Raw genomic sequence first — 26,004 nt, forward strand, 5'->3', positions numbered from 1 at the left:
CTGTGAAATGTATGTCTTACCATAAAAATGGAATATTCTTATTTACTATTTATTATACATGTGCAATACATCTAATTCTACACAAGTGCAATACAAGCAGCATCTATCTATGTATAGGTATAAGTATTGTGTATGTATGTTTGAACTTTGTTTGGGATTTTAACTTAAAGTTGACTCTATTTGACCCCCACTCAGGCAGTGCAGCAGAAATGTCTTTGAACATACCTGTACAATGACAATAAACTTTTCTATTCTATCCTAAAACTGCTCCCTCATGCTTCTAAATGTGCCTTCAGTACAGCTCAAGTTCATTCAGGGACCTGTTTCATAAAAAGAGATTTGTGAGTACTGCGTACCACGTGAGTGCCTGAGTACACTGTTTGGTAACACACCGAGATGGCCTTCAACTTACATCTCACTGAAAACACAGTGACATGACAGCATTCACGACGGACAGGGCTTTATCTGTGCAGGGGTTATGTAAAATTGAACTTCGGTAACTTTATTATGCCATTATATTTTTATGGTACGTTTGTTGCCTCTTGTCAGTTTGCTTTGTTATATTGCTCTTTTGTATGGGTTAGGGTTAGGGTTGTTTAATGCTGCTTTTCTGTTGTATTTGTATTGCTTCAATCATGTTGTATTTTTTCAAAAGTTATATAAAGAACAACTCCCTGGAAACACAGGCTTGTAAAAGGAGCTGATGTTGAGATTCAATGAAAAATGCAGTATAGTGATCAGTGCAGTATAGTATAATAGTGTAATATAAACCATAAATATTTAGTTTACAGAAAGGACAAAAAGTTAGAAATGTGATTTGGAAAGGAACAAAACTAGTGATGGATACCAGCTCTTCTTAGTAATCCAGATGTGAGTCAGCTCATCATTTGATACCACTTCTGGCTTTTATAATTCAGACTAATTCAGACAATGTTTTGACTTATAATTGGTACGTGTGCACATTGTGTGCATAGTCTTGTTTTCTGCTGTTCACATTCTCTCTGTGGATCAGTTTGTGTCTCATGACTAGACATGCATAATTGCACACTTGAGGGTTACCACCGCAACATACAAAGGTCTCAACATGCTTGGCTTTTAACTTTAAGCCAGTATTAAAAATGCTAAATGAAATGGTTAAATCAAAGAGAAAACAAATACATGTTATGTCAGTGCATTGCCTGTTTAACTGAGCTCTGGGCAAATAGATCACCCTATTATTCTGCCACCCTATTATTCTGTCGTGTATTCATTTACAAAAGAAAAAGAAAGAAAAGGAACAAAGAAGAGAAATCAGCTTTAGATGGAAGCCCGCTCCCATTGTTCACTGAAAGGATCCGGCTTATGAAGCTGACCTGTTCATGACCATCACATCACAATTAAACTAAACAAAAAGAAAATCTAAGTAAGTCTTTCAGGTTCATTTACCTGTGGCACATAAAAATCTGCAACCACAGATTTCATACACGTGAGCCTGACTCTGATTTAGCTGTAACTTGTGTAACCAATCTGCTGCTGCATACCTCGCACTGAACTTTTGACCGGTTACCTCGTTGTCAACGCCCCTCCGAGCTGCTTTAACTGATACAGCTGGATAGCTGTCAGTCCTCTGTGTGCTGCGAGGAAGGCTGGTCGCACAAACAGCAGGATCGTGTTTTTACAAGTGAAGCCCGATAAGCTCTCGGTAAGTGTTTCGATTGGCTTCAGATTCAAGATTTTAGAAGCTAAAACTATGCTATAATACATAGTAATAAAGCTAAATCTATGTGCAGATGTTTCAGTGCAGCTGTTTTTGTGTTCTTGTTGGATGATGTGAGAATTACTGTGAGGTTTATGTGCATGAATGGTGTTCAGCTGAACCCTGAGTATTTACAGCCGGATGTTTTGGTGTTAAAGAGCCAGATAGTAAATTCCAAATGTTTCGCATCAAGAAGCAAAACAACAGAGCTTTGTTTTATGAATGCATTGAGCAACCTAATTTCAAACTGCACTCATTCACATTAATACTGCTCCTTCCATAGTGTATGATATAAACTGTAAGATGATGTCATGAAAGTTTGTAGTTTTGCAGATGGGCTGTAGCAGACGAAGATAATGTTACACAGATTTGAAAAACAGATGTTCAATGTAATTACAACAAGAATGAAGGGGAAGTTATTTTGGAAACAGATGGATATCAGCTTCATGTTTCCTGCTTGTACAAATGTACAGTAAGAACGCCTCAAGAGTCAGTTTGGCTTTAGTTATGGAGAGAATATGTGTAAAATTAACTTTACTTCCTGGCTGTTTTATGCATTGTTCTCACCTCCCAGGTCTCCACCAAGATCAATTATAAATATTTGCTGATAAATGTTCTTGTAGCTAAGAAAAAGGATAACCTTGCTACCGCTCTAACATGATGGGTCATCTATACCTTGCGTAATGTTATTTTTGCAATGTTTGTTTTAAATACACCAAATAACACTTTTGCTTTTGAAAGATTATTTGTTCATTTCATATATTATCAGATCTATGAATGGAAGAAAATATTATTTTTGTGAATAAGACAAAATAGAGAAAAACACCTAATGTGCAAAATCAACCAAAACTGTGACCTAAAACCTGCTATATAAACTAAACCATGTGGGCTTGTTGAGCCGTTGCATCCCTAGCATGAACTGGCATCAACTATTATAGTTTTGGAACAAATTTTCCACTGTTATCCTTTAGTATAAATCATGTGTATTGTGTATTTTCACAACTTTTCACTTGAGTTCACAGTTTTAAAGCAGGGTTGAGCTCTTCAGTGTGAAAAATGAATTACATTATTATTAGTAGTAGTAGTAGTAGCAGTTATAAAAGTGTTGCAAGTATAATCAAATGATAAGCACAGGAAAAGTAAATGATGTTTAAAAGTTTGAAGCGTGTTGTGAAACTACATATGGCACTCTTTATAGGCCAACGCCTACATCTGCTGCACAACAGATCTGCTGTACATAAACTCAGGGTTAATTCAGTGTAACCTGAGAATCTATACATCTACCAAATGCAGCATTTGTAAACCTCCTGGGATTTAGTGGCAGTTCTTCCCACACAGTGTAGTTATGTAATCAGGAAACTGAGCTGCGAGGAATCTGAGAGTTATGCAAGTCTTGGAGCAGTGTGCCTCAGTGTGCAGACAAATAGTGAAACCCCTTTTTGAAAGCATTTAGTGGAGTACATCAGGTTTCGTTTAACTGCATTTTACAGAAATTCTTAATGGGAACTTCACTCTAAACTGTTAGTAGGTGTTATTTGTTCATCACTGAACAATAAAAAATGCTAGTGTGTAGAATATGTCTTTGCCTGAAGTACACCTATAATTTAGAATATTTAGAGGTATTCTAATACAATTATATTCTAAGTATAATATACTACTACACTTCATCAGTATTTGTGCACGGTCGCTATTTATCAACCATCAGTATTTGTCCTCTTTATGTCAGCTAGCAATGCTCAGAGGCATTTGGCTTTTATCATTGTATGAATGAATCTAAGTAGAAAAAAATAAGATCATCAACACACTTATCTGTGCAGTATTCAAAAGTACAGTTAGAGCCTATTGTAACGCTTGCATGCTTACTTCAAGCCACAAGCTTTAATCAGGACTTTTTGATCTAACTCTGATCTTTGTTGGATCACAATGTGTTATCGCCATCTTTTCCTTTAATATGCTTATGTAGTCTGTGAGATGTTGAATTAAAACGAATTGATGCTACATTTAATTGTTTTGATTTATTGATTACCTGTAGCAAATAGGCGTGGTTTTGGCTCGAATCCCACAGTCACCTGAGTATGGCAGCTAGTCGTTCAGTCTAGCAGTGTCAATGTAAGGTGACTGTAGTGAGTGTGACTCTGGTGTGGTCAAATGACTCTTTCTCCACTCAACAATCATCTTATATTACTTTAGTCATTATTTTGGTTAAGTTTTGAGTTTAATAGAAATGATTGAATCAACTTAATTTATGTTTGGAAACTCCTTGTTTGAAAATAAATGTATCAAAGTTTGAAGAAACCTGCGTTTCTAGTGTGTTAAAACCACCACAATCTGAAACCCGGCAGCGTCACCACCTTCGGATGCCCTGAAACAATGAATTGTTTAAGACTAGATACACATACACATTCTATGATTTAAGAACTGTAGCACCTGGTTAAGTATGACAGATCTAAAATCCTTACATCTCTTGTCAGAATTTCTTTCAGACATGTACCAACTGACATTAGTAGCACTTTCTGTGCTGCTCTTCTCTTCACTCTTGGTAAATGGAGGTAAAGTATTGGTGTTCCCTGTAGACGGAAGCCACTGGATTAACATGAAAGCCATCATTGAGGAGCTTCACTCCAGAGGCCATGAAATCACAGTCTTACGGCCATCGGACAGCTGGTACATCAAGGAAGAGTCAAATCTCTACAAGACCATCGCTATAAATTCTCCTAGTGGCTTTGATGAAGAAAGCTTTGGGTCATTTATAAACAAATTAATGCTAATGAGGCGGGAAGGCGCCTCAATTTGGACTCGTATGTCTCTGGAGTATGAATATCTACTACAGTTCTATCAGGTGAATAAGCAGGTGGTGAATATGATGACCAATGTGTTTGAGGACAAGAAATTGATTCGGAGCCTCCAAGACACCAAATATGACGTGTTTCTGACGGACCCTGCATTAGGTGGAGGGGTGCTTCTGGCTCACCGTTTGGGTCTTCCACTTGTCTTCAATGTGAGGTGGACTATTCAGGGTGAGGCACATCTTACAATTGCTCCTACCCCATTGTCTTATGTCCCAGTCCCACCAACACGGATGACTGACAAGATGACATTTCCCCAACGGGTCTGGAACGTAGTTTACTTTGTATTCACGCGTTTTCAAATTTGGTACATCACAGACCCGACCTATGGACCATTTGTCCATCATTACTTTGGCCCCGATGTTCACTACATGGAGCTGTTCCAAGCAGCAGACATCTGGTTGATGAGGAATGATTTTATTTTTGACTTCCCACGCCCCACAATGCCAAATGTCGTCTACATGTCAGGATTTCAGTGCAAACCCTCCAAGCCCCTCTCTAAAGAACTAGAGGACTTTGTCCAGAGCTCTGGTGAACATGGCATCATTGTTATGACATTGGGCACCCTGGTGGCAAATCTTCCTGAAGACATGACTGAGGACATTGCTGCTGCTTTTGCCCAACTCCCTCAGAAGGTTATCTGGAGGCACACAGGCAAAAGACCATCATCCCTTGGCAACAACACCTTGATTTTGGACTGGCTGCCTCAAAACGACCTGCTGGGTCATCCTAAGACCAGAGTGTTTGTAGCCCATGGAGGCACCAATGGTGTTCAGGAGGCTGTTTATCACGGTGTTCCCCTGGTCGGCCTGCCCCTCATGTTAGACCAATTTGACAACTTCTTCAGGATGGAAATAAGAGGTGTGGCCAAAGTGGTGGACATTTCAATTATGAACAAAGACAACTTCCTGCAGGCACTGAAGGAGGTGCTCTATGAGCCGTCCTACAGGGAGAAGATGAAGGCACTTTCAAACATACAAAGAGATCAGCCCATGAAACCCATGGATCGTGCAGTATTCTGGATTGAGTTTGTCATGAGACACAAAGGAGCTCCACATCTAAGGACAGAGTCTTACAAGATGTCCTTTATTCAGTACCACTCAATTGATGTGGTGGTGTTTCTGCTGGCAGTTATTCTGCTAGTTGTGACTGTTTTCATTGCAGCAATTAAGTTTTTGTGGCGGATGGTGTTTTCTAGAAGCAAAGTCAAAAAGGAATAATATATGTTCTGCAAAATTGAGCTGTCACTTTTTTCTGGGAAATACTTTCTTGTAAAGAAAACAATAACATTTGTTGTGTTAGGGTTAGGGTGTATTTTGAGTCATGAACAGGTTAAAACCGTACTGGTCTCTCTATCTCAAAGAGTTGAATACAATGTGCAATGGCCTCCATCAAGGTGGCTATATTTCCTATCCTGTGTTTTTTATTTTTGTCTGTCAGTTGGCATCTCAAATCAATTTATCACTCAACTAAAGTCCTAACATCCACATGTTAGGATTTTAGTTGAGTGATAAATTCTTAGGTTATACCCAGGTATGTTTTGAAGAGTTCTTAAAGTCCATGTAAAGTAAGAATAAATATGCGTCCTGAGTTTGACATACCATAGAAAAGTGTGTTGTTAACCACCCTGCCAAATTTTGAAATTTGTGCCAAATATATTAAATTAGGCTTCAAAGTTGTGTAAAAATCAACCTTTTTCTCTGCTCCTAAACGCTGTGGGAGTGGCCGCCGAGTCCGTTGAAACCCTGCCCCCTACCAAGTGTCACCTGTCAATCAAAGTCACCTCCTCTACCAGAAACTTTAAGATGTTTATACTTTTCATTCAGAAACACATTAACTTCATTAAAATAAAATATGTATCCTTAAAAACTGACGTATGTCTATTAGTTGGACTCGGTAATAATTCATTGTTTTTTATTGACTTTATGTTAAATAACATTTGTAATGATATGTTCATATAATGTTATCATTCCACAAATGTCTGTTTGTTTATTCGAAGCAATCAGTAAATAGAAAAATCAGCTGTTTTTAACTTTAGCTTTTTATATTTGAAGCGTTTCGTCTCATGTAATGCATGATGGTTCATTGCTTTGAACATTTTGATTATTTTATGCAACTTCATAAAAATTTAAAGAGTTAAAGGAATTCAGTATTATGTACATTAAAATATCACATATGCAAATTTGTGTAAAGGAAAAGTCTGTGTCCTTGCTGCTTCTTGTACAAGTTTGCTAAAATAACTGACCATAAAACTACACATGTGGACATTAAACACCAGCATATCTATTTCTATCTGCCAGTTACAACCAGTCCTCTTAGATTTGGCTGTAATCCTGCAAACATAGTTCAAGTTTTGGGACTGAAAAACATTTGAGGAGGATTAGCAAACTTGAGTTGGTGGTTAAGATGATGACAAGACTATTCATTTTGATAAGATTCTCAACCATGTGAAGAAGTAAACACTAATCTACTTTAAAATATCATACCAAGGAATGGGACCTCTGCAAGATGGCAAGTCATGTCTTTATATAAAGACCATCGACATGAGTTTGCCAATTAGTCCAGTTTCCCTATGTCAATCAATACTCAACAGTCACTTTAAGATGTGAAGAACTAGAATTATAGGTATTGCAGATCTGAAATAAAACAAAGTTCTGAAACTGCATGGCAGCCAATCACCTACATTTATAGACTGTATGGATAATATAATCTAAAATACTTTTTCAACAGCTCTAGATAAGATAATCTACAATTTTACATCTTTATAAGGCTCAGGACCTCTGTAAGACACTGAGTCATGTCCTTATCTAAATCCCTAACCAGTGTTTGCCAATTAGTCAAGCTTCCAGATGACAAACCCAACTGATCTTCAGTGAATTATTTTCAGATGAAAGACTTATATTAGTTTTGTAGGACAAGACAGGTAGATGGACCTCGCAATGGTCCTTAACTTTCTGAACTAGACCTGTGGATGAAGGTACATGATGGTGTCTTTATATGGTTCTGGACCTTTGCAAGACAAGAAGTCATATCATTATCTCCACCACTAACCAGAATTGGCAAATTGGCCCAGTTTCCAGATGCAAGGCTCAATTGATCCTCAGCGAATGTTTTTCAGATGAAAGACTCATACTAGTTTTGTAAGGCTACAGTTAAATCTGAGATTTGAGTTCAATATACAAAACAAAATATTTTTAGACGGTATATGGATGAAGAAGCATTGTGTTAATGGGTTGGTTTTTAAAATTTGATTTGATAACACCAGCTGAATATTTGGGTTGCAAATACATTTGGGATAGTTGTTTATAAATTATATATGAGTTAATGGAGGAATAGTGAGAAGGGGGTAGGAATTTAAAAATATATTTTTCTTCCTAGTCCTTTTGGAAAAAATGTTATTCTTGATTAATTGTTTTTTATTTATTTCATTTTATTTTCATGTCTGAAATAAATGAATAAATAATATTAAATTCTAAGATAACAGTTCAAAGTCAGCACATTTATTTTAAATTAACATATCTATTTTCTGTGTCTTTATGTTTACATGTTTGAAAAGTAAATTGATTTGGTCTCTATAACTCAAGAACTGTAAAGCCTTGTTAAGAATGACAGATCTAAAATCCATACATCTCTTGTCAGAATCTCTTTCAGAGATGTATCGACCAACCCTGCTGGTGCTGGCCGTGCTGCTCTGCTCTTCACTTTTGGTAAATGGAGGGAAAGTATTGGTGTTCCCTTTAGAGGGAAGCCACTGGGTTAACATGAAAGTCCTCATTGAGGAGCTTCACTCCAGAGGCCATGAAATCACGGTGATACGTTCATCGGTCAGCTGGAACATCAAGGCAGAGTCAAATCACTACACATCCATCACTATAAATTCCTCTAATGGTTTGGATGAGGAAAGTTTTGGCTCATTTGTAACCACAATGCTAAACATGCGGCGGGAAGGCGCCTCAATTTGGACTCGTATATCTCTGGAGTATGAAGTGATAACACAGTTCTATGAGATGCATAAAAAGGGGGTGGAGATGATGGTTGATGTGTTTGAGAACAAGAAATTGATGCAGAGCCTCCATGACACCAAATATGATTTGGTTCTGACGGACCCTACAATAGCTGGAGGGGTGTTTCTGGCTCACCGTTTGGGTCTTCCACTTGTCTTCAATGTGAGGTGGACTATTCAGGGTGAGGCACATCATTCAATTGCTCCTTCCCCATTGTCTTATGTCCCAATCCCAGGAACAGAGCTGACTGACAAGATGACGTTTTCCCAGCGGGTCAAGAACTTCCTCTTCTATTTCTTCACACGTATTCAAATCAAGTATATGGCAGACCCAAACTATCAACCATTTGTCGATCGTTATTTCAGCCCTGATGTTCACTACATGGAGCTATTCCAAGCAGCAGACATCTGGTTGATGAGGAATGATTTTACTTTTGAGTTCCCACGCCCCACAATGCCCAACGTAGTCTACATGTCAGGATTTCAGTGCAAACCCTCCAAGCCCCTCTCTAAAGAACTAGAGGACTTTGTCCAGAGCTCTGGTGAACATGGCATCATTGTTATGACATTGGGCACCCTGGTGGCAAAACTTCCTGAAGACATGACTGAGGACATTGCTGCTGCTTTTGCCCAACTCCCTCAGAAGGTTATCTGGAGGAATAAAGGCAAAAGACCATCATCCCTTGGCAACAACACCTTGGTTTTGGACTGGCTGCCTCAAAACGACCTGCTGGGTCATCCTAAGACCAGAGTGTTTGTGGCCCATGGAGGCACCAATGGTGTTCAGGAGGCTGTTTACCACGGTGTTCCCCTGGTCGGCCTTCCCCTCATGTTCGACCAGCCTGATAACTTCTTCAGGATGAAAGCAAGAGGTGTGGCCAAAGTGTTGGACATTTCAACTCTGAACAAAGACAACTTCCTGCAGGCACTGAAGGAGGTGCTCTATGAGCCGTCCTACAGGGAGAAGATGAAGGCACTTTCAAACCTGCACAGAGATCAGCCCATGAAACCCATGGATCGTGCCATGTTCTGGATTGAGTTTGTCATGAGACACAAAGGAGCTCCACATCTAAGGACAGAGTCTTACAAGATGTCCAAGATCCAGTACCACTCAATTGATGTGGTGGCACTTCTGCTGGCAGTTATTTTGCTAATTGTGACCATTTTCATTGTAACAGTCAAGTTTTTGTGGCGAATGGTGTTTTCTAGAAGCAAAGTCAAAAATGAATGATGAATGTGCTGCAACATAGTTGTGATACTCTCCCTTTTTCCTTGAAGCTAATTTCTTGTAAAGAAATCAAGTTTAAGTTATTCTGTTTTGTATTTTGAGTCATGAAAATTGCATAAGCAGCCTTGCACTGGCTTCTGTACTCCTCATTACATGTAGTAGCATGCCCTGACAAATCTCAAATAGTTCAGTGACCTCCATCAAGGTGTTGAAATCTTCTATCGTGTTTTTTCTTTTTCTGTTTTTTTGTGTCCTTTTGTCGTTTAGCAAGCTATCCCAAATCTTTGGTAGATTTTAGGACTTTAGTCATGTGATCAATTCTTAGGTTAAATCAAGGTACATTAAAAAAAGTACTTAATGCAAGTTTTTTTTTAATCCTCATAAATGACTACATTTACTTGAATAAAATAAAGTATATTTTATTAAAATTGATATACTGTATGTCTATAAGTTGGACTGGGCAATAATTCACTGGTGTTTATTGACTTTAAGTAAAATAACATTTGTAATGATATGCTCTTAACATGTTATTGTTCCACTAAATTTATGTCGTCGAAATGAATTAATTTGAGCAATTTGTAGTTAGAAAAGAAATCACAAGACTTCTCATTTTGATAAAATCCTCAACCATGTGAAGAAGTAAACACTAATCTAGTTTAAAATATCTTACCAAGGAATGGGACCTCTGCAAGATGGCAAGTCATGTCTTTGTATAAACCATCAACATGAGTTTGTGAATTAGTCCAGTTTCCCTATATCAATCAATACTTAGCAGTCACTTTAAGATGTGAAGAACTAGAATTATAGGTATTGCAGATCTGAAATAAAACAAAGTTCTGAAACTGCATGGCAGCCAATCACCTAAACCTATAGACTGTATGGATAATATAATCTAAAATACTTTTTCAACAACAGTAGATAAGATAATCTACAGTTTTACATCTTTATAAGGCTCAGGACCTCTGTAAGACACTGAGTCATGTCCTTATCTAAATCACTAAATAGTGTTTGTCAATTAGTCAAGCTTCCAGATGACAAACCCAACTGATCTTCAGTGAATTATTTTCAGATGAAAGACTTATATTAGTTTTGTAGGACAAGACGAGGAGATGGACCTCGCAATGGTCCTTAACTTTCTGAACTAGACCTGTTGATGAAGGTACATGATGGTGTCTTTATATGGTTCTGGACCTTTGCAAGACAAGAAGTCATATCATTATCTCCACCACTAACCAGAATTGGCAAATTGGCCCAGTTTCCAGATGCAAGGCTCAATTGATCCTCAGGTAATGTTTTTCAAATCAAGAACTCATACTAGTTTTGTAGGGCTACAGTTAAATCTGAGATTTGAGTTCAATATACAAAACAAAACATTTTTAGAAGGTATAGGGATGAAGAAGCATTGTGTTAAGGGGTTTGTTTTTAAAATTTGATTTGATAACACCAGCTGAATATTTGGGTTGCACATACATTTGGGATTGTTGTTTATAAATTATAAATGAGTTAATGGAGGAATAGTGAGAAGGGGGTAGGAATTTAAAAATATATTTTTCTTCCTAGTCCTTTTGAAAAAATGTTATTCTTGATTTGTTTGTTCTTTATTTATCTGTTTTAATTTTCATGTCTGAAATAAATAAATAAATACATAATATTAAATTCTAAGACAACAGTTCAAAGTCAGCACAATTATTTTAAATTAACATATCTATTTTCTGTGTCTTTATGTTTACATGTTTGAAAAGTAAATTGATCTGGTCTCTATAACTCAAGAACTTTAAGCCTTGTTAAGAATGACAGATCTAAAATCCATACATCTCTTGTCAGAATTTCTTTCAGAGATGTATCGACCAACCCTGCTGGTGCTGGCCGTGCTGCTCTGCTCTTCACTTTTGGTAAATGGAGGGAAAGTATTGGTGTTCCCTTTAGACGGAAGCCACTGGATCAACATGAAAATCCTCATTGAGGAGCTTCACTCCAGAGGCCATGAAATCACGGTGATGCGTCCATCGGTCAGCTGGTACATCAAGGCAGAGTCAAATCTCTACAAGTCCATCACTATTAATACCTCTAATGGTTTTGATGAGGAAAGTTTTGGGTCATTTGTAACCACAATGTTGAACCTGCGGCGGGAAGGCGCCTCAATCTGGACTCTTATGTCTCTGGAGTATGAAGTGATAACACAGTTCTATGAAATGCATAAACAGGGGGTGGAGATGATGGTTGATGTGTTTGAGAACAAGAAATTGATGCAGAGCCTCCATGACGCCAAATATGATTTGGTTCTGACGGACCCTGGAATAGCTGGAGGGGTGCTTCTGGCTCACCGTTTGGGTCTTCCACTTGTCTTCAATGTGAGGTGGACTATTCAGGGTGAGGCACATCATTCAATTGCTCCTTCCCCATTGTCTTATGTCCCAATCCCAATGACAGAGCTGACTGACAAGATGACGTTTTCTCAGCGGGTCAAGAACGTCCTTTTCTATGTCTTCACACGTATTCAAATCAAGTATATCGCAGACCCAAACTATCAACCATTTGTCGATCGTTATTTCGGCCCTGGTGTTCACTACATGGAGCTGTTCCAAGCAGCAGACATCTGGTTGATGAGGAATGATTTTACTTTTGAGTTCCCACGCCCCACAATGCCCAACGTAGTCTACATGTCAGGATTTCAGTGCAAACCCTCCAAGCCCCTCTCTAAAGAACTAGAGGACTTTGTCCAGAGCTCTGGTGAACATGGCATCATTGTTATGACATTGGGCACCCTGGTGGCAAAACTTCCTGAAGACATGACTGAGGACATTGCTGCTGCTTTTGCCCAACTCCCTCAGAAGGTTATCTGGAGGCATAAAGGCAAAAGACCATCATCCCTTGGCAACAACACCTTGCTTTTGGACTGGCTGCCTCAAAACGACCTGCTGGGTCATCCTAAGACCAGAGTGTTTGTAGCCCATGGAGGCACCAATGGTGTTCAGGAGGCCGTTTACCACGGTGTTCCCCTGGTCGGCCTTCCCCTCATGTTCGACCAGCATGATAACTTCTTCAGGATGAAAGCAAGAGGTGTGGCCAAAGTGTTGGACATTTCAACTCTGAACAAAGACAACTTCCTGCAGGCACTGAAGGAGGTGCTCTATGAGCCGTCCTACAGGGAGAAGATGAAGGCACTTTCAAACCTGCACAGAGATCAGCCCATGAAACCCATGGATCGTGCCATGTTCTGGATTGAGTTTGTCATGAGACACAAAGGAGCTCCACATCTAAGGACAGAGTCTTACAAGATGTCCAAGATCCAGTACCACTCAATTGATGTGGTGGCACTTCTGCTGGCAGTTATTCTGCTAGTTGTGACCATTTTCATTGTAACAGTCAAGTTTTTGTGGCGAATGGTGTTTTCTAGAAGCAAAGTCAAAAATGAATGATGAATGTGCTGCAACATAGTTGTGATACTCTCCCTTTTTTCTGGAAGCTAATTTATTGAACAGAAATCAAGTTTAAGTTATTCTGTTTTGTATTTTGAGTCATGAAAATTGCATAAGCAGTCTTGCACTGGCATCTGTACTCCTCATTACATGTAGTAGCATGCCCTGACAAATCTCAAATAGTTCAGTGACCTCCATCAAGGTGTTGAAATCTTCCATCGTGTTTTTTTTCTTTTTCTGTGTTTTTGTGTCCTTTTGTCGTTTAGCAAGGTATCCCAAATCTTTGGTAGATTTTAGGACTTTAGTCATGTGATCAATTCTTAGGTTAAATCAAGGTACATTTAAAAAAGTACTTAATGCAAGTTTTTTTTTTAAATCCTCATAAATGACTACATTTACTTGAATAAAATAAAGTATATTTTATTAAAATTGATATACTGTATGTCTATAAATTGGACTGGGCAATAATTCATTGGTGTTTATTGACTTTAAGTAAAGTAACATTTGTAATGATATGCTCTTAACATGTTATTGTTCCACTAAATTTCTGTCGTCCAAATTAATTAATTTGAGCAATTTGTAGTTAAAAAGAAAATCACCTGTTTGAAGTTTTCCCTTTTAAATATGAAGAGTTTGGTCTCGTGTAATGCATAATAGCTTATTGCTTGGAACATTTTGATTATTTTATGTGACTTTATAAACATTTAAATAATTAAAGGAATTCATTATCATATACATTAAAATATCACATATGCAAATTTGTGTAAAGGAAAAATCGGAGTCCTTGCTGCTCTTTGTACAAGTTTACCTAAATCAACTGACCATAAAACTACACATGTGGACATTAAACACCAGCATATCTATTTCTTTTCATGCCAATTACAACCAGTCCTGTTAGATTTGGCTGTAATCCTGCAAACATAGTACAAGTTTTGGGACTGAAAAACATTTGAGGAGAATTAGCAAACTTGGGTTGTTGGTTAAGATGATGACAAGACTTTTCATCTTGATAAGATCCTCAACCATGTGAAGAAGTAAACACTAATCCAGTTTAAAATATCTTACCAAGGAATGGGACCTCTGCAAGATGGCAAGTCATGTCGTTATATACTAAACCAGTGGTCTCCAACCCTGCTCCTGGAGAGCTACTGCCCTGCATGTTTTAGGTATCTCCTCACTCTAACACACCTGATTCTAATAATCAACTCGTTATCAAGCCCTTTGACGAGCCTCAGCTGCTTGATAACGAGTTAGAGTGAGGAGATACCTAAAACATGCAGGGCAGTAGCTCTCCAGGAGCAGGGTTGGAGACCACTGTACTAAACCATCAACATGAGTTTGTGAATTAGTTCAGTTTCCCCATGTCAATCAATACTCAGCAGTCACTTTAAGACTTCAAGAATTAGAGCCATATGTATTGCAGATCAGAAATTAAATAAGGTGGAAGGAAGAAGGAAGAACTTATACTAGTTTTGCAGGTTTACAGTTAAATCTGAGATTTGAGTTCAATATACAAAAACAAAGAATTTTTCGGATTTAGGAGGTATATGGATGAGGAAGGGTTGTGTTAATGGGTTGGTATTTAAAACTTTATTTTATGACACTAGGTGAATATTTGGGTAACAAACTAATTTGGGATTGTTGTTTATAAATTATATATGAGTTAATGGAGGAATAGTGAGAAGGGGGTAGGAATTTAAAAATATATTCTTCTTCCTAGTCCTTTTCAAAAAAATATTATTCTTGTTTTGTTTGTTCTCTTTATTGATCTGTTTTTATTTTCATATTTGAAATAAATAAATAAATAAATAATATCAAATTCTAAGACAACAGTTCAGAGTCAGCGCCTTTTTCTTTAATTAACATATCTATTTTCTGTCTTTAAGTCTACATGTTTGAAAAGTAAATTGATCTGGTCTCTATAACTCAAGAACTGTAAAGCTTTGTTAAGAATGACAGATCTAAAATCCATACATCTCTTGTCAGAATCTTTTTCAGAGATGTACCGACCAACCCTGCTGGTGCTGGCCGTGCTGCTCTGCTCTTCACTTTTGGTAAATGGAGGGAAAGTACTGGTGTTCCCTTTAGACGGAAGCCACTGGATCAACATGAAAATCCTCATTGAGGAGCTTTACTCCAGAGGCCATGAAATCACAGTGATGCGTTCATCTGACAGCTGGTACATCAAGGCAGAGTCAAATCACTACACGTCCATCACTATAAATTCCTCTAATGGTTTTGATGAGGAAAGTTTTGGGTCATTTGCAACCAGAATGTTGAACATGCGGCGGGAAGGCGCCTCAATTTGGACTCGTATGTCTCTGGAGTATGAAGTGATGACACAGTTCTATGTGATGAATAAACAGGTGGTGGAGACAATGGTTGATGTGTTTGAGAACAAGAAATTGATGCAGAGCCTCCATGATGCCAAATATGATTTGGTTCTGACGGACCCTGGAATAGGTGGAGGGGTGCTTCTGGCTCACCGTTTGGGTCTTCCACTTGTCTTAAATGTGAGGTGGACTATTCAGGGTGAGGCACATTATTCAATTGCTCCTTCCCCATTGTCTTATGTCCCACTCCCAGCAACAGAGCTGACTGACAAAATGACGTTTTCCCAGCGGGTCAAGAACTTCCTTTTCTATTTCTTCACACGTATCCAAATCAAGTATGTCACAGACCCAAACTATCAACCATTTGTCGAACGTTATTTTGGCCCCGATGTTCACTACATGGAGCTGTTCCAAGCAGCAGACATCTGGTTGATGAGGAATGATTTTACTTTTGAGTTCCCACGCCCCACAATGCCCAACATAGTCTACATGTCAGGATTTCAGTGCAAAACCTCCAAGCCCCTCTCTAAAGAACTAGAGGACTTTGTCCAGAGCTCTGGTGAACATGGCATCATTGTTATGACATTGGGCACCCTGGTGGCAAAACTCCCTGAAGACATGACTGAGGACATTGCTGCTGCTTTTGCCCAACTCCCTCAGAAGGTTATCTGGAGGAATAAAGGCAAAAGACCATCATCCCTTGGCAACAACACCTTGCTTTTGGACTGGCTGCCTCAAAACGACCTGCTGGGTCATCCTAAGACCAGAGTGTTTGTAGCCCATGGAGGCACCAATGGTGTTCAGGAGGCTGTGTACCACGGTGTTCCCCTGGTCGGCCTGCCCCTCATGTTCGACCAGCATGATAACTTCTTCAGGATGAAAGCAAGAGGTGTGGCCAAAGTGTTGGACATTTCAACTCTGAACAAAGACAACTTCCTGCAGGCACTGAAGGAGGTGCTCTATGAGCCGTCCTACAGGGAGAAGATGAAGGCACTTTCAAACCTACAAAGAGATCAGCCCATGAAACCCCTGGATCGTGCCATGTTCTGGATTGAGTTTGTCATGAGACACAAAGGAGCTCCACATCTAAGGACAGAGTCTTACAAGATGTCCTTTATTCAGTACCACTCAATTGATGTGGTGGTGTTTCTGCTGGCAGTTATTTTGCTAGTTGTGACCGTTTTCATTGCAGCAGTTAAGTTTCTGTGGCGAAGGGTGTTTTCTAGAAGCAAAGTCAAAAAGGAATGATGAATGTATCACAACATAGTTGTGGTACTCTCCCTTTTTTCTGGAAGAAAATTTCTTGTAAAGAAATCATTTCAAATGTGTTCTGTTTTGTAGTCAGAGTCATATACATTGTAAAAGTAGTCTTGTACTGGCATCTGCATACCTCATAATATGTATTAGCACACACTGACAAATCTCACATAGTACGGTGACCTCCATTGGGATGATAACTTAAATATTGTTTTTTTCTCTCTTTTGGTGAATTAGCCAGGTCTCTTATCTTTGTTGAATGTCAAGACTTTAGTCAAGTGATCAATTCTAAGTTCAAATCCAGGTTTGTTTTGAAGAGTTCTTAATAATGCAAGATTTTTATTGTTCTCATAAACAACAACATTTACTTAAATAAAATGAAATGCATTTAATTAAAATTGTCATATGTCTATCAGTTCGAATGGCTTATAGTTGATAATTGTTTATTTACTTTAAGTGAAATAACATTTGTAATGATATGCTCTTATAATGTTATCGTTCCACACATTTCTGTTATCCAAATACGTTACTGGAAGCAATCTCTAGTTAGAGAAATCACCTATTTAAAATGTTTCCTTTTAAATATGAAGAGTTTTGTCTCATGTAATGCATAATAGTCTGTTGTTTTGAACGGTTTAAATATTTGATGTGACTTTGTAAAGATTTCAAGGATTAAAGAAATTCATTATCATGTACATTAAAATATCACATGTGCAACTTCATGTTTGAAAAGCCTGTGTCTTTGCTGCTCCTTTTACAAGTTTGCTAAAACAATTGACCATAAAACTACACACGTGGACATTAAACAGCAGCATATCTATTTATTTTATGCCAACTACAACCAGTCCTCTTAGATTTGGCTGTAATCCTGCAAAACCAGTGCAAGTTTTGGGACTGAAAAACATTTGAGGAAGATTTGTAGACTTGAGTTGGTGGTTAAGATGATGAGAAGACTTTTCATCTTGATAAGATCCTCAACAATGTGAAGAACTCAACACTAATCTAGTTTAAAATATCTTACCAAGGAATGAGACCTCTGCAAGATGGCAAGTCATGTCTTTATATAAAGACCATCGACATGAGTTTGCCAATTAGTCCAGTTTCCCTATATCAATCAATACTCAGCAGTCACTTTAAGATGTGAAGAACTAGAATTATAGGTATTGCAGATCTGAAATAAAACAAAGTTCTGAAACTGCATGGCAGCCAATCACCTAAACCTATAGACTGTATGGATAATATAATCTAAAATACTTTTTCAACAGCTCTAGATAAGATAATCAACAGTTTTACATCTTTATAAGGCTCAGGACCTCTGTAAGACACTGAGTCATGTCCTTATCTAAATCACTAAATAGTGTTTGTCAATTAGTCAAGCTTCCAGATGACAAACCCAACTGATCTTCAGTGAATTATTTTCAGATGAAAGATATATATTAGTTTTGCAGGACTAGACATGGAGATGTACCTCGCAATGGTCCTTAACTTTCTGAACTAGACCTGTGGATGAAGGTACATGATGGTGTCTTTATATGGTTCTGGACCTTTGCAAGACAAGAAGTCATATCATTATCTCCACCACTAACCAGAATTGGCAAATTGGCCCAGTTTCCAGATGCAAGGCTCAATTGATCCTCAGTGAATGTTTTTCAAATCAAGATCTCATACTAGTTTTGCAGGACTACAGTCAGATCAGAGATTTCAGTTTTATACACAATAACACATTTTTTTTAGAGGTATATCGATGAGGAAGCATTTTGTTAATGGGTTGTTTTTGTTTGTTTGTTTATTTCTTGACATTGGCTGAATATTTGTGTTGTAAATAAATTTGGGATAATTGTTTATAAATTATACACGAGTTAACAGAGAAGTAGAAAGAAAGGGGTAGGAATTTATAAGTTTATTCTTCTTACTCCTTTTCAAACATTGTTATTCTTGTTTTGTTTGTTCTTTATCTGTTTTTCTTTTAATGTTCGAAATAAATAATATAAAATTTAAAGATAACTGTTCAGAGTCAGTAAAGTTTTTTTATTTATTATAATGTATCTATTTTCTGTGTCTTTATGTTTACATGTTTGAAAAGTAAATTGATTTGGTCTTTATAACTCAAGAACTGTAAAGCCTTGTTAAGAATGACAGATCTAAACTCCATACATCTCTTGTCAGAATCTCTTTCAGAGATGTATCGACCAACCCTGCTGGTGCTGGCCGTGCTGCTCTGCTCTTCACTTTTGGTAAATGGAGGGAAAGTACTTGTGTTCCCTGTCGACGGGAGCCACTGGGTCAACATGAAAATCCTCATTGAGGAGCTTCACTCCAGAGGCCATGAAATCATGGTGTTGCGTTCATCGGACAGCTGGTACATCAAGGCAGAGTCAAATCACTACACGTCCATCACTATAAATTCTCCTATTGGCTTTGATCCAAAAACGTTTGGGTCATTTGTAACCAGAATGTTGAACATGCGGCGGGAAGGCGCCTCAATCTGGACTCGTATGTCTCTGGAGTACGAAATGGTGAGACAGTTCTTTCAGGTGAATAAGCAGGTGGCGGAGATGATGGTTGATGTGTTTGAGAACAAGAAATTGATGCAGAGCCTCCATGATGCCAAATATGATGTGGTTCTGACGGACCCTACAATAGGTGCTGGGGTGCTTCTGGCTCACCGTTTGGGTCTTCCACTTGTCTTAAATGTGAGGTGGACTATTCAGGGTGAGGCACATCGTTTAATTGCTCCTTCCCCATTGTCTTATGTCCCAATCCCAATAACAGAGCTGACTGACAAGATGACGTTTTCTCAGCGGGTCAAGAACTTCCTTTTCTATTTATTCACACGTATCCAAATTAAGTATATCGCAGACCCAAACTATCAACCATTTGTCGATCGTTATTTCGGCCCTGGTGTTCACTACTTGGAGCTGTTCCAAGCAGCAGACATCTGGTTGATGAGGAATGATTTTACTTTTGAGTTCCCACGCCCCACAATGCCCAATGTAGTCTACATGTCAGGATTTCAGTGCAAACCCTCCAAGCCCCTCTCTAAAGAACTAGAGGACTTTTTCCAGAGCTCTGGTGAACATGGCATCATTGTTATGACATTGGGCACCCTGGTGGCAAATCTTCCTGAAGACATGACTGAGGATATTGCTGCTGCTTTTGCCCAACTCCCTCAGAAGGTTATCTGGAGGCATAAAGGCAAAAGACCATCATCCCTTGGCAACAACACGTTGCTTGTGGACTGGATGCCTCAAAACGACCTGCTGGGTCATCCTAAGACCAGAGTGTTTGTCGCCCATGGAGGCACCAATGGTGTTCAGGAGGCAGTTTACCACGGTGTTCCCCTGGTCGGCCTTCCCCTCATGTTCGACCAGCATGACAACTTCTTCAGGATGGAAATAAGAGGTGTGGCCAAAGTGTTGGACATTTCAACTCTGAACAAAGACAACTTCCTGCAGGCACTGAAGGAGGTGCTCTATGAGCCGTCCTACAGGGAGAAGATGAAGGCGCTTTCAAACCTACAAAGAGATCAGCCCATGAAACCTCTGGATCGTGCCATGTTCTGGATTGAGTTTGTCATGAGACACAAAGGAGCTCCACATCTAAGGACAGAGTCTTACAAGATGTCCTTCATTCAGTACCACTCAATTGATGTGGTCGTGTTTCTGCTGGCAGTTATTCTGCTAGTTGTAATCGTTTTCATTGCAGCAGTTAAGTTTGTATGGCGAATGGTGTTTTCTAGAAGCAAAGTCAAAAAGGAATGATGAATGTGCTGCAACATAGTTGTGATACTCTCCCTTTTGTCTAGAAGGTAATTTCTTATAAAGAAATAATTACCTGCATACCTCATAATATGTATTAGCACACACTGACAAATCTCACATAGTATAGTGACCTCCATCAGGGTGATATTTTACATCTTTTTTTTTCATTTTGTCATTTAGCCGGGTCTTTTATCTTTGGCAGATGTAAGGACTTTAGTCAAGTGATCAATTCTAAGTTCATATCCAGGTTTGTTTTGAAGAGTTCTTAATAATGCAAGATTTTTATTGTTCTCATAAACAATAACATTTACTTAAATAAACTGAAATGCATTTAATTAAAATTGTCATATGTCTATCAGTTGGAATGACTAATAGTTCATCATTGTTTATTGACTTTAAGTGAAATAACATTTGTAATGATATGCTCTTATTATGTTATCGTTCCACAAATTTCTGTTATCCATTTAAGTTGGAAGCAATCTCTAGTTAGAAAAATCACCTGTTTAAATTTTTCCCTTTTAAATATGAAGAGTTTGGTCTCATGTAATGCATAATAGTCTGTTGCTTCGAACAGTTTAAATATTTTTTGTCATTTTGTAAACATTTTAAGGATTAAAGGAATTAATTATCATGTACATTAAAATATCACATGTGCAACTTTGCAACTTCATGTTTGAAAAGCCTGTGTCCTTGCTGCTCCTTTTACTAGTTTGCTAAATCAACTGACCATAAAACTACACATGTGGACATTAAACAGCAGCATATCTATTTATTTTTATGCCAACTACAACCAGTCCTCTTAGATTTGGCTGTAATCCTGCAAACATAGTGCAAGTTTTGGGACTGAAAAAAATTTGAGGACGATTTGTAAACTTGAGTTGGTAGTTAAGATGATGAGAAGACTTTTCATCTTGATAAGATCCTCAACCATGTGAAGAACTCAACACTAATCTAGTTTAAAATATCTTACCAAGGAATGGGACCTCTGCAAGATGGCAAGTCATGTCTTTATATAAAGACCATCGACATGAGTTTGCCAATTACTCTAGTTTCCCTATGTAAAACATTATTATTCTTGTTTTGTTTGTTCTCTTTATGTATCTGTTTTTATTTTCATGTTCAAAATAAATAAATAAATATCAAATTCAAAGATAACGGTTCAGAGTCAGTAGAGTTTGTTTTAATTATAATATATCTATTTTCTGTGTCTTTGTGTTTACATGTTTGAAAAGTAAATTGATCTGGTCTCTATAACTCAAGAACTGTAAAGCCTTGTTAAGAATGACAGATCTAAAATCCATACATCTCTTGTCAGAATCTCTTTCAGAGATGTATCGACCAACCCAGCTGGTGCTGGCCGTGCTGCTCTGCTCTTCACTTTTGGTAAATGGAGGGAAAGTATTGGTGTTCCCTTTAGATGGGAGCCACTGGGTCAACATGAAAATCCTCATTGAGGAGCTTCACTCCAGAGGCCATGAAATCACAGTGATGTGGCCATCGAACAGCTGGTACATCAAGGCAGAGTCAAATCACTACAAGTCCATCACTATAAATTCTCCTATTGGCTTTGATCCAGAAAGTTTTGGCTCCTTTATAACCAGAATGGTGAAGAATCGGCTGGAAGGCGCTGCAATTTGGACTCGTATGTCTCTGGAGTATGAAATGATGACACAGTTCTATGAAATGCATAAGCATGCGGTAGAGACGATTGTTGATGTGTTTGAGAACAAGAAATTGATGCAGAGCCTCCATGACGCCAAATATGATGTGGTTCTGACGGACCCTGCAATAGGTGGAGGGGTGCTTCTGGCTCACCGTTTGGGTCTTCCACTTGTCTTCAATGTGAGGTGGACTGTTCAGGGCGAAGCACATCTTGCAATTGCTCCTTCCCCATTGTCTTATGTCCCAATCCCAGGAACAGAGCTGACTGACAAGATGACGTTTTCCCAGCGGGTCAAGAACTTCCTTCATTATTTCTTCACATGTATTCTTGTTAAGTACATCATAGACCCAATCTATCAACCATTTGTCGAACGTAATTTTGGCCTCGATGTTCACTACATGGAGCTGTTCCAAGCAGCAGACATCTGGTTGATGAAGAATGATTTTACTTTTGAGTTCCCACGCCCCACAATGCCCAACGTTGTTTACCTGTCAGGATTTCACTGCAAACCCTCCAAGCCCCTCTCTAAAGAACTAGAGGATTTTGTCCAGAGCTCTGGTGAACATGGCATCATTGTTATGACATTGGGCACCATGGTGGCAAAACTTCCTGAAGACATGACTGAGGACATTGCTGCTACCTTTGCTCAACTCCCTCAGAAGGTTATCTGGAAGCATAAAGGCAAAAGACCATCGTCCCTTGGCAACAACACCTTGATTTTGGACTGGCTGCCTCAAAACGACCTGCTGGGTCATCCTAAGACCAGAGTGTTTGTAGCCCATGGAGGCACCAATGGTGTTCAGGAGGCTGTTTACCACGGTGTTCCCCTGGTCGGCCTTCCCCTCATGTTCGACCAGCATGACAACTTCTTCAGGATGAAAGCAAGAGGTGTGGCCAAAGTGTTGGACATTTCAACTCTGAACAAAGACAACTTCCTGCAGGCACTGAAGGAGGTGCTCTATGAGCCGTCCTACAGGGAGAAGATGAAGGCACTTTCAAACATACAAAGAGATCAGCCCATGAAACCCATGGATCGTGCCATGTTCTGGATTGAGTTTGTCATGAGACACAAAGGAGCTCCACATCTAAGGACAGAGTCTTACAAGATGTCCTTTATTCAGTACCACTCAATTGATGTGGTGGCACTTCTGCTGGCAGTTATTCTGCTAGTTGTGACCGTTTTCATTGTAACAGTCAAGTTTTTGTGGCGAATGGTGTTTTCTAGAAGCAAAGTCAAAAACGAATGATGAATGTGTCGCAACAGAGTTGTGATACTGTCCCATTTTTACTTAAAGCTAATATCTTGCAATGTTATCGTACGTATCAAGGAAACAACTTCTCAAAAGTTGTTGGATGTTAGGACTTTAGTAAAGGGATCAGTTCATAGTTCATACCCAATAATGTTTTGAAGCATTTTTAACAATGCAGGGTTTTTCTTTCATTCATAAACGATTGAATTTACTTGAATTAAATTAAATGAGGCAAAATACATTTTATAGAAAGTGCCACAAAGAGCAATCTTTACATCCCTACTGATATCATCAATATACCTCCCATGCCTGTAAATTGCTGTATTTTGTTGATGCAGATGAGAATAAGTTTTAAACATTTTGTATTATCACAAAAATTATGGTATGCACTATGGTATGCACTGTCTGAGAGCTTTTAAGTTTGCAATTCTTTTTCTGCATTTTTGTATATATTTGAGAGGATAATTAAACTTAATTCATTCATTAAAAATGCTTTGTTCAGTTACTTTCATTGCCAACCTTGTTCAGTCGTGCCTGTAATATTGTGTTCATGTTATTTCACCTTGAAAAATATCAACCACACAGGTGAACACTAAGCCACATTATAAGGAACATTTGGTTCAAATAATGGGTATTATCTCTCTTTAATAAGGGATAAATTAAATAAATGGGGACATATTAAATTACTGTTTTGTTGCTTGAAGCAGGTGGTGTCCTTGAGAAGAAATACAAAAGAACAGCAGCTTATTAGTTTCTTCTTACAGTGCTTTTATACTTGAATCAGCATGAGTTTGGGTTATTGTGTTCATAGAGCCTTTTCTAAGATAGTACCTTTGTGTTTCTTTTCACTTCTCACACTCCCTTACATGTCATATAACAGCAGGCTGTTTTATATTATTTATATTCATATGGGCAGACTTTTTTCAGTCTGTTGTTTGCATATAAAATTGTTGAATCTCAGAAGAAAAGCCCAGAAGAAGAGGTCAGAAAATACATGCCTGACAGAGGTACACAGAGAAATAACAATAGAAATAGATGTAGGTCCAAAAAAAACACGCAGAAAGGTCTCAGGAACTGAACTTGAAAAAGAAAACAAATGTCTTGGCTCACAGATGACAAAGTGTGAAGACAGAGGGTGCTTCAATCTGCTATACTTTATGTGGGCCCTCCTTACTGTTAATTGTGTATTACTGAACTAATAACAAGAGTTTGTTTGTTAACCTGATGTGATTTGAAATGTGTTTTTTATGTGACATGACATAAGTTAACAGGTTACATCTGAAAATCTTTTGGTTTTATGTCAATTACCAAAAGCACATGGACACAAAAAAAGGTCATTGCCCAATGCCTGATTGCCCAATATTTATAATGTCAGGTACTTCTGTTAATATTTAACTTCTTTACCGACTCACAGATATAACAGAGGCTCAGTGCAAAGAGTAGAGAGAGTTTAGTTTGGGATCAAACTCACTGTTGTTGTACGGAGTGGAGAGAGATGATTCTCCGACTGTGAGTGCAGGCCGGTCTTCCTTTTCTCTGTTAACATCTGCCTCCTTGTGGCGGAGAGAGGAAGGACTGCATGGAGAAAGAGAGAGGAAGACATATCCTTTACTACATTACAATTATTGCATTAAAGTATTGCAATAAAGTACATTATTAATCCTGAGCAATGTAAAAAGAACATTATTGTTGTTTCTGCTTGAGGTGGAGCTAGTTTGAACTTCTTTATTGGGGTCACAAAATAAATCTGAGGAAAAGGAAGGATGATTAATTTTATGACTTTCCTCTAATTTTTGATTTTCAGTCAAATCTATTTTTAACTCTTATCTCTTTGGGCCAAATAACGATATTTAAATTAAACCATGTGAGAAGTTTAGGGGGAAATAAAGGTCTCTTAGACATCTGAAACCCAAAGCAGGGGCTTTTTTTTGGAGGGAGCACAGTTTCATTATCTTAATGTTCGTGCCAAATCAAGTTGTTGCCTATAATCATCTAATTTGGAGGCTTTTCATCATCAAACTGTCCCCTATCAGTAATTATCTACAACTAAATGACACTCAAATTATCACCACTTGTCTAATATTGGATGTGGACTATTCGTTATCTTGTTATCATCATGTTTTCTAGCGTGAAATGAAATTATTCCATAACATGTAACTAACTTTGGCGATTATTACATACAGTAGGTTTAACATTCATGCCAATAAAGTTTAACTCCAGTTTGTGGGAGGGAAGTCAGATGTTTGTCAGACTAAAGAAAACAGTTCCTCATTTTTAAATTTGCATCTGATGTTTACTTTATCAGACTGATAAAAATGATATAAAGAGGAAGTTATCATTCACAGGAAGCCTGTGAATGATACTGCAAATACAATTCATCGACCTAACTGACAAAACAGGACAGCGGCAAAGAGAGAGAGATAGAGAGAGAGAGAGAGAGAGAGAGAGAGAGAGAGAGAGAGAGAGAGAGAGAGAGAGAGAGAGAGAGAGAGCATCATGGGAAAACAAA

The 26,004-nt window shown here is 38.3% G+C and overlaps 7 protein-coding genes and 1 long non-coding RNA gene across 9 annotated transcripts in view; 6 read left to right on the forward strand and 2 right to left on the reverse strand.

Moving 5' to 3' along the window:
* The window catches only part of LOC133978515 (SH2 domain-containing protein 3C-like), a 72,383-nt gene that overhangs the window by 10,272 nt on the left and 36,107 nt on the right, over window positions 1–26,004 (reverse strand). For both annotated transcript variants that reach the window (XM_062416772.1, XM_062416773.1), the window contains one exon: window positions 24,967–25,070. In XM_062416772.1, the coding sequence (XP_062272756.1) occupies window positions 24,967–25,070 (104 nt within the window). The remainder of the gene's footprint in view (window positions 1–24,966; window positions 25,071–26,004) is intronic.
* LOC133978525 (UDP-glucuronosyltransferase 2A2-like) lies at window positions 1,605–17,543 on the forward strand. Its single transcript, XM_062416786.1, has 2 exons — window positions 1,605–1,681; window positions 15,218–17,543. Exon 2 carries the CDS (start codon window positions 15,232–15,234, stop codon window positions 16,810–16,812), a length of 1,581 nt encoding a protein of 526 aa, XP_062272770.1. The 5' UTR covers window positions 1,605–1,681; window positions 15,218–15,231; the 3' UTR covers window positions 16,813–17,543.
* On the forward strand, window positions 1,616–10,244 carry LOC133978528 (UDP-glucuronosyltransferase 2B31-like). Its single transcript, XM_062416790.1, has 2 exons — window positions 1,616–1,681; window positions 8,221–10,244. The coding sequence occupies exon 2, from the start codon at window positions 8,235–8,237 to the stop codon at window positions 9,813–9,815; it is 1,581 nt and encodes a 526-aa protein (XP_062272774.1). The 5' UTR covers window positions 1,616–1,681; window positions 8,221–8,234; the 3' UTR covers window positions 9,816–10,244.
* On the forward strand, window positions 1,626–6,249 carry LOC133978530 (UDP-glucuronosyltransferase 2A2-like). Its single transcript, XM_062416792.1, has 2 exons — window positions 1,626–1,681; window positions 4,207–6,249. Exon 2 carries the CDS (start codon window positions 4,221–4,223, stop codon window positions 5,799–5,801), a length of 1,581 nt encoding a protein of 526 aa, XP_062272776.1. The 5' UTR covers window positions 1,626–1,681; window positions 4,207–4,220; the 3' UTR covers window positions 5,802–6,249.
* Window positions 1,639–15,063, forward strand: LOC133978529 (UDP-glucuronosyltransferase 2A2-like). Its single transcript, XM_062416791.1, has 2 exons — window positions 1,639–1,681; window positions 11,637–15,063. The coding sequence occupies exon 2, from the start codon at window positions 11,651–11,653 to the stop codon at window positions 13,229–13,231; it is 1,581 nt and encodes a 526-aa protein (XP_062272775.1). The 5' UTR covers window positions 1,639–1,681; window positions 11,637–11,650; the 3' UTR covers window positions 13,232–15,063.
* On the reverse strand, window positions 6,381–8,213 carry LOC133978559 (uncharacterized). Its single transcript, XR_009925017.1, has 2 exons — window positions 6,755–8,213; window positions 6,381–6,697 (listed from the first exon to the last, which is right to left on the reverse strand). It is a non-coding gene; the product is annotated as an uncharacterized LOC133978559 (long non-coding RNA).
* Window positions 18,939–21,247, forward strand: LOC133978526 (UDP-glucuronosyltransferase 2A2-like). The gene has a single exon (XM_062416788.1). It carries the CDS (start codon window positions 18,954–18,956, stop codon window positions 20,580–20,582), a length of 1,629 nt encoding a protein of 542 aa, XP_062272772.1. The 5' UTR covers window positions 18,939–18,953; the 3' UTR covers window positions 20,583–21,247.
* On the forward strand, window positions 21,864–23,812 carry LOC133978527 (UDP-glucuronosyltransferase 2A1-like). The gene has a single exon (XM_062416789.1). The coding sequence runs from the start codon at window positions 21,864–21,866 to the stop codon at window positions 23,490–23,492; it is 1,629 nt and encodes a 542-aa protein (XP_062272773.1). The 3' UTR covers window positions 23,493–23,812.

This window comes from Scomber scombrus, chromosome 4, assembly GCF_963691925.1.
Source record: "Scomber scombrus chromosome 4, fScoSco1.1, whole genome shotgun sequence".
In the NCBI taxonomy this organism is placed as follows: Eukaryota; Metazoa; Chordata; class Actinopteri; order Scombriformes; family Scombridae; genus Scomber; species Scomber scombrus.

Coding starts and splice junctions, on each gene's coding strand:
- LOC133978530 (XM_062416792.1), top strand. CDS start 4,221: ATGTACCAACTGACATTAGTAGCACTTTCTGTGCTGCTCTTCTCTTCA.
- LOC133978528 (XM_062416790.1), top strand. CDS start 8,235: ATGTATCGACCAACCCTGCTGGTGCTGGCCGTGCTGCTCTGCTCTTCA.
- LOC133978529 (XM_062416791.1), top strand. CDS start 11,651: ATGTATCGACCAACCCTGCTGGTGCTGGCCGTGCTGCTCTGCTCTTCA.
- LOC133978525 (XM_062416786.1), top strand. CDS start 15,232: ATGTACCGACCAACCCTGCTGGTGCTGGCCGTGCTGCTCTGCTCTTCA.
- LOC133978526 (XM_062416788.1), top strand. CDS start 18,954: ATGACAGATCTAAACTCCATACATCTCTTGTCAGAATCTCTTTCAGAG.
- LOC133978527 (XM_062416789.1), top strand. CDS start 21,864: ATGACAGATCTAAAATCCATACATCTCTTGTCAGAATCTCTTTCAGAG.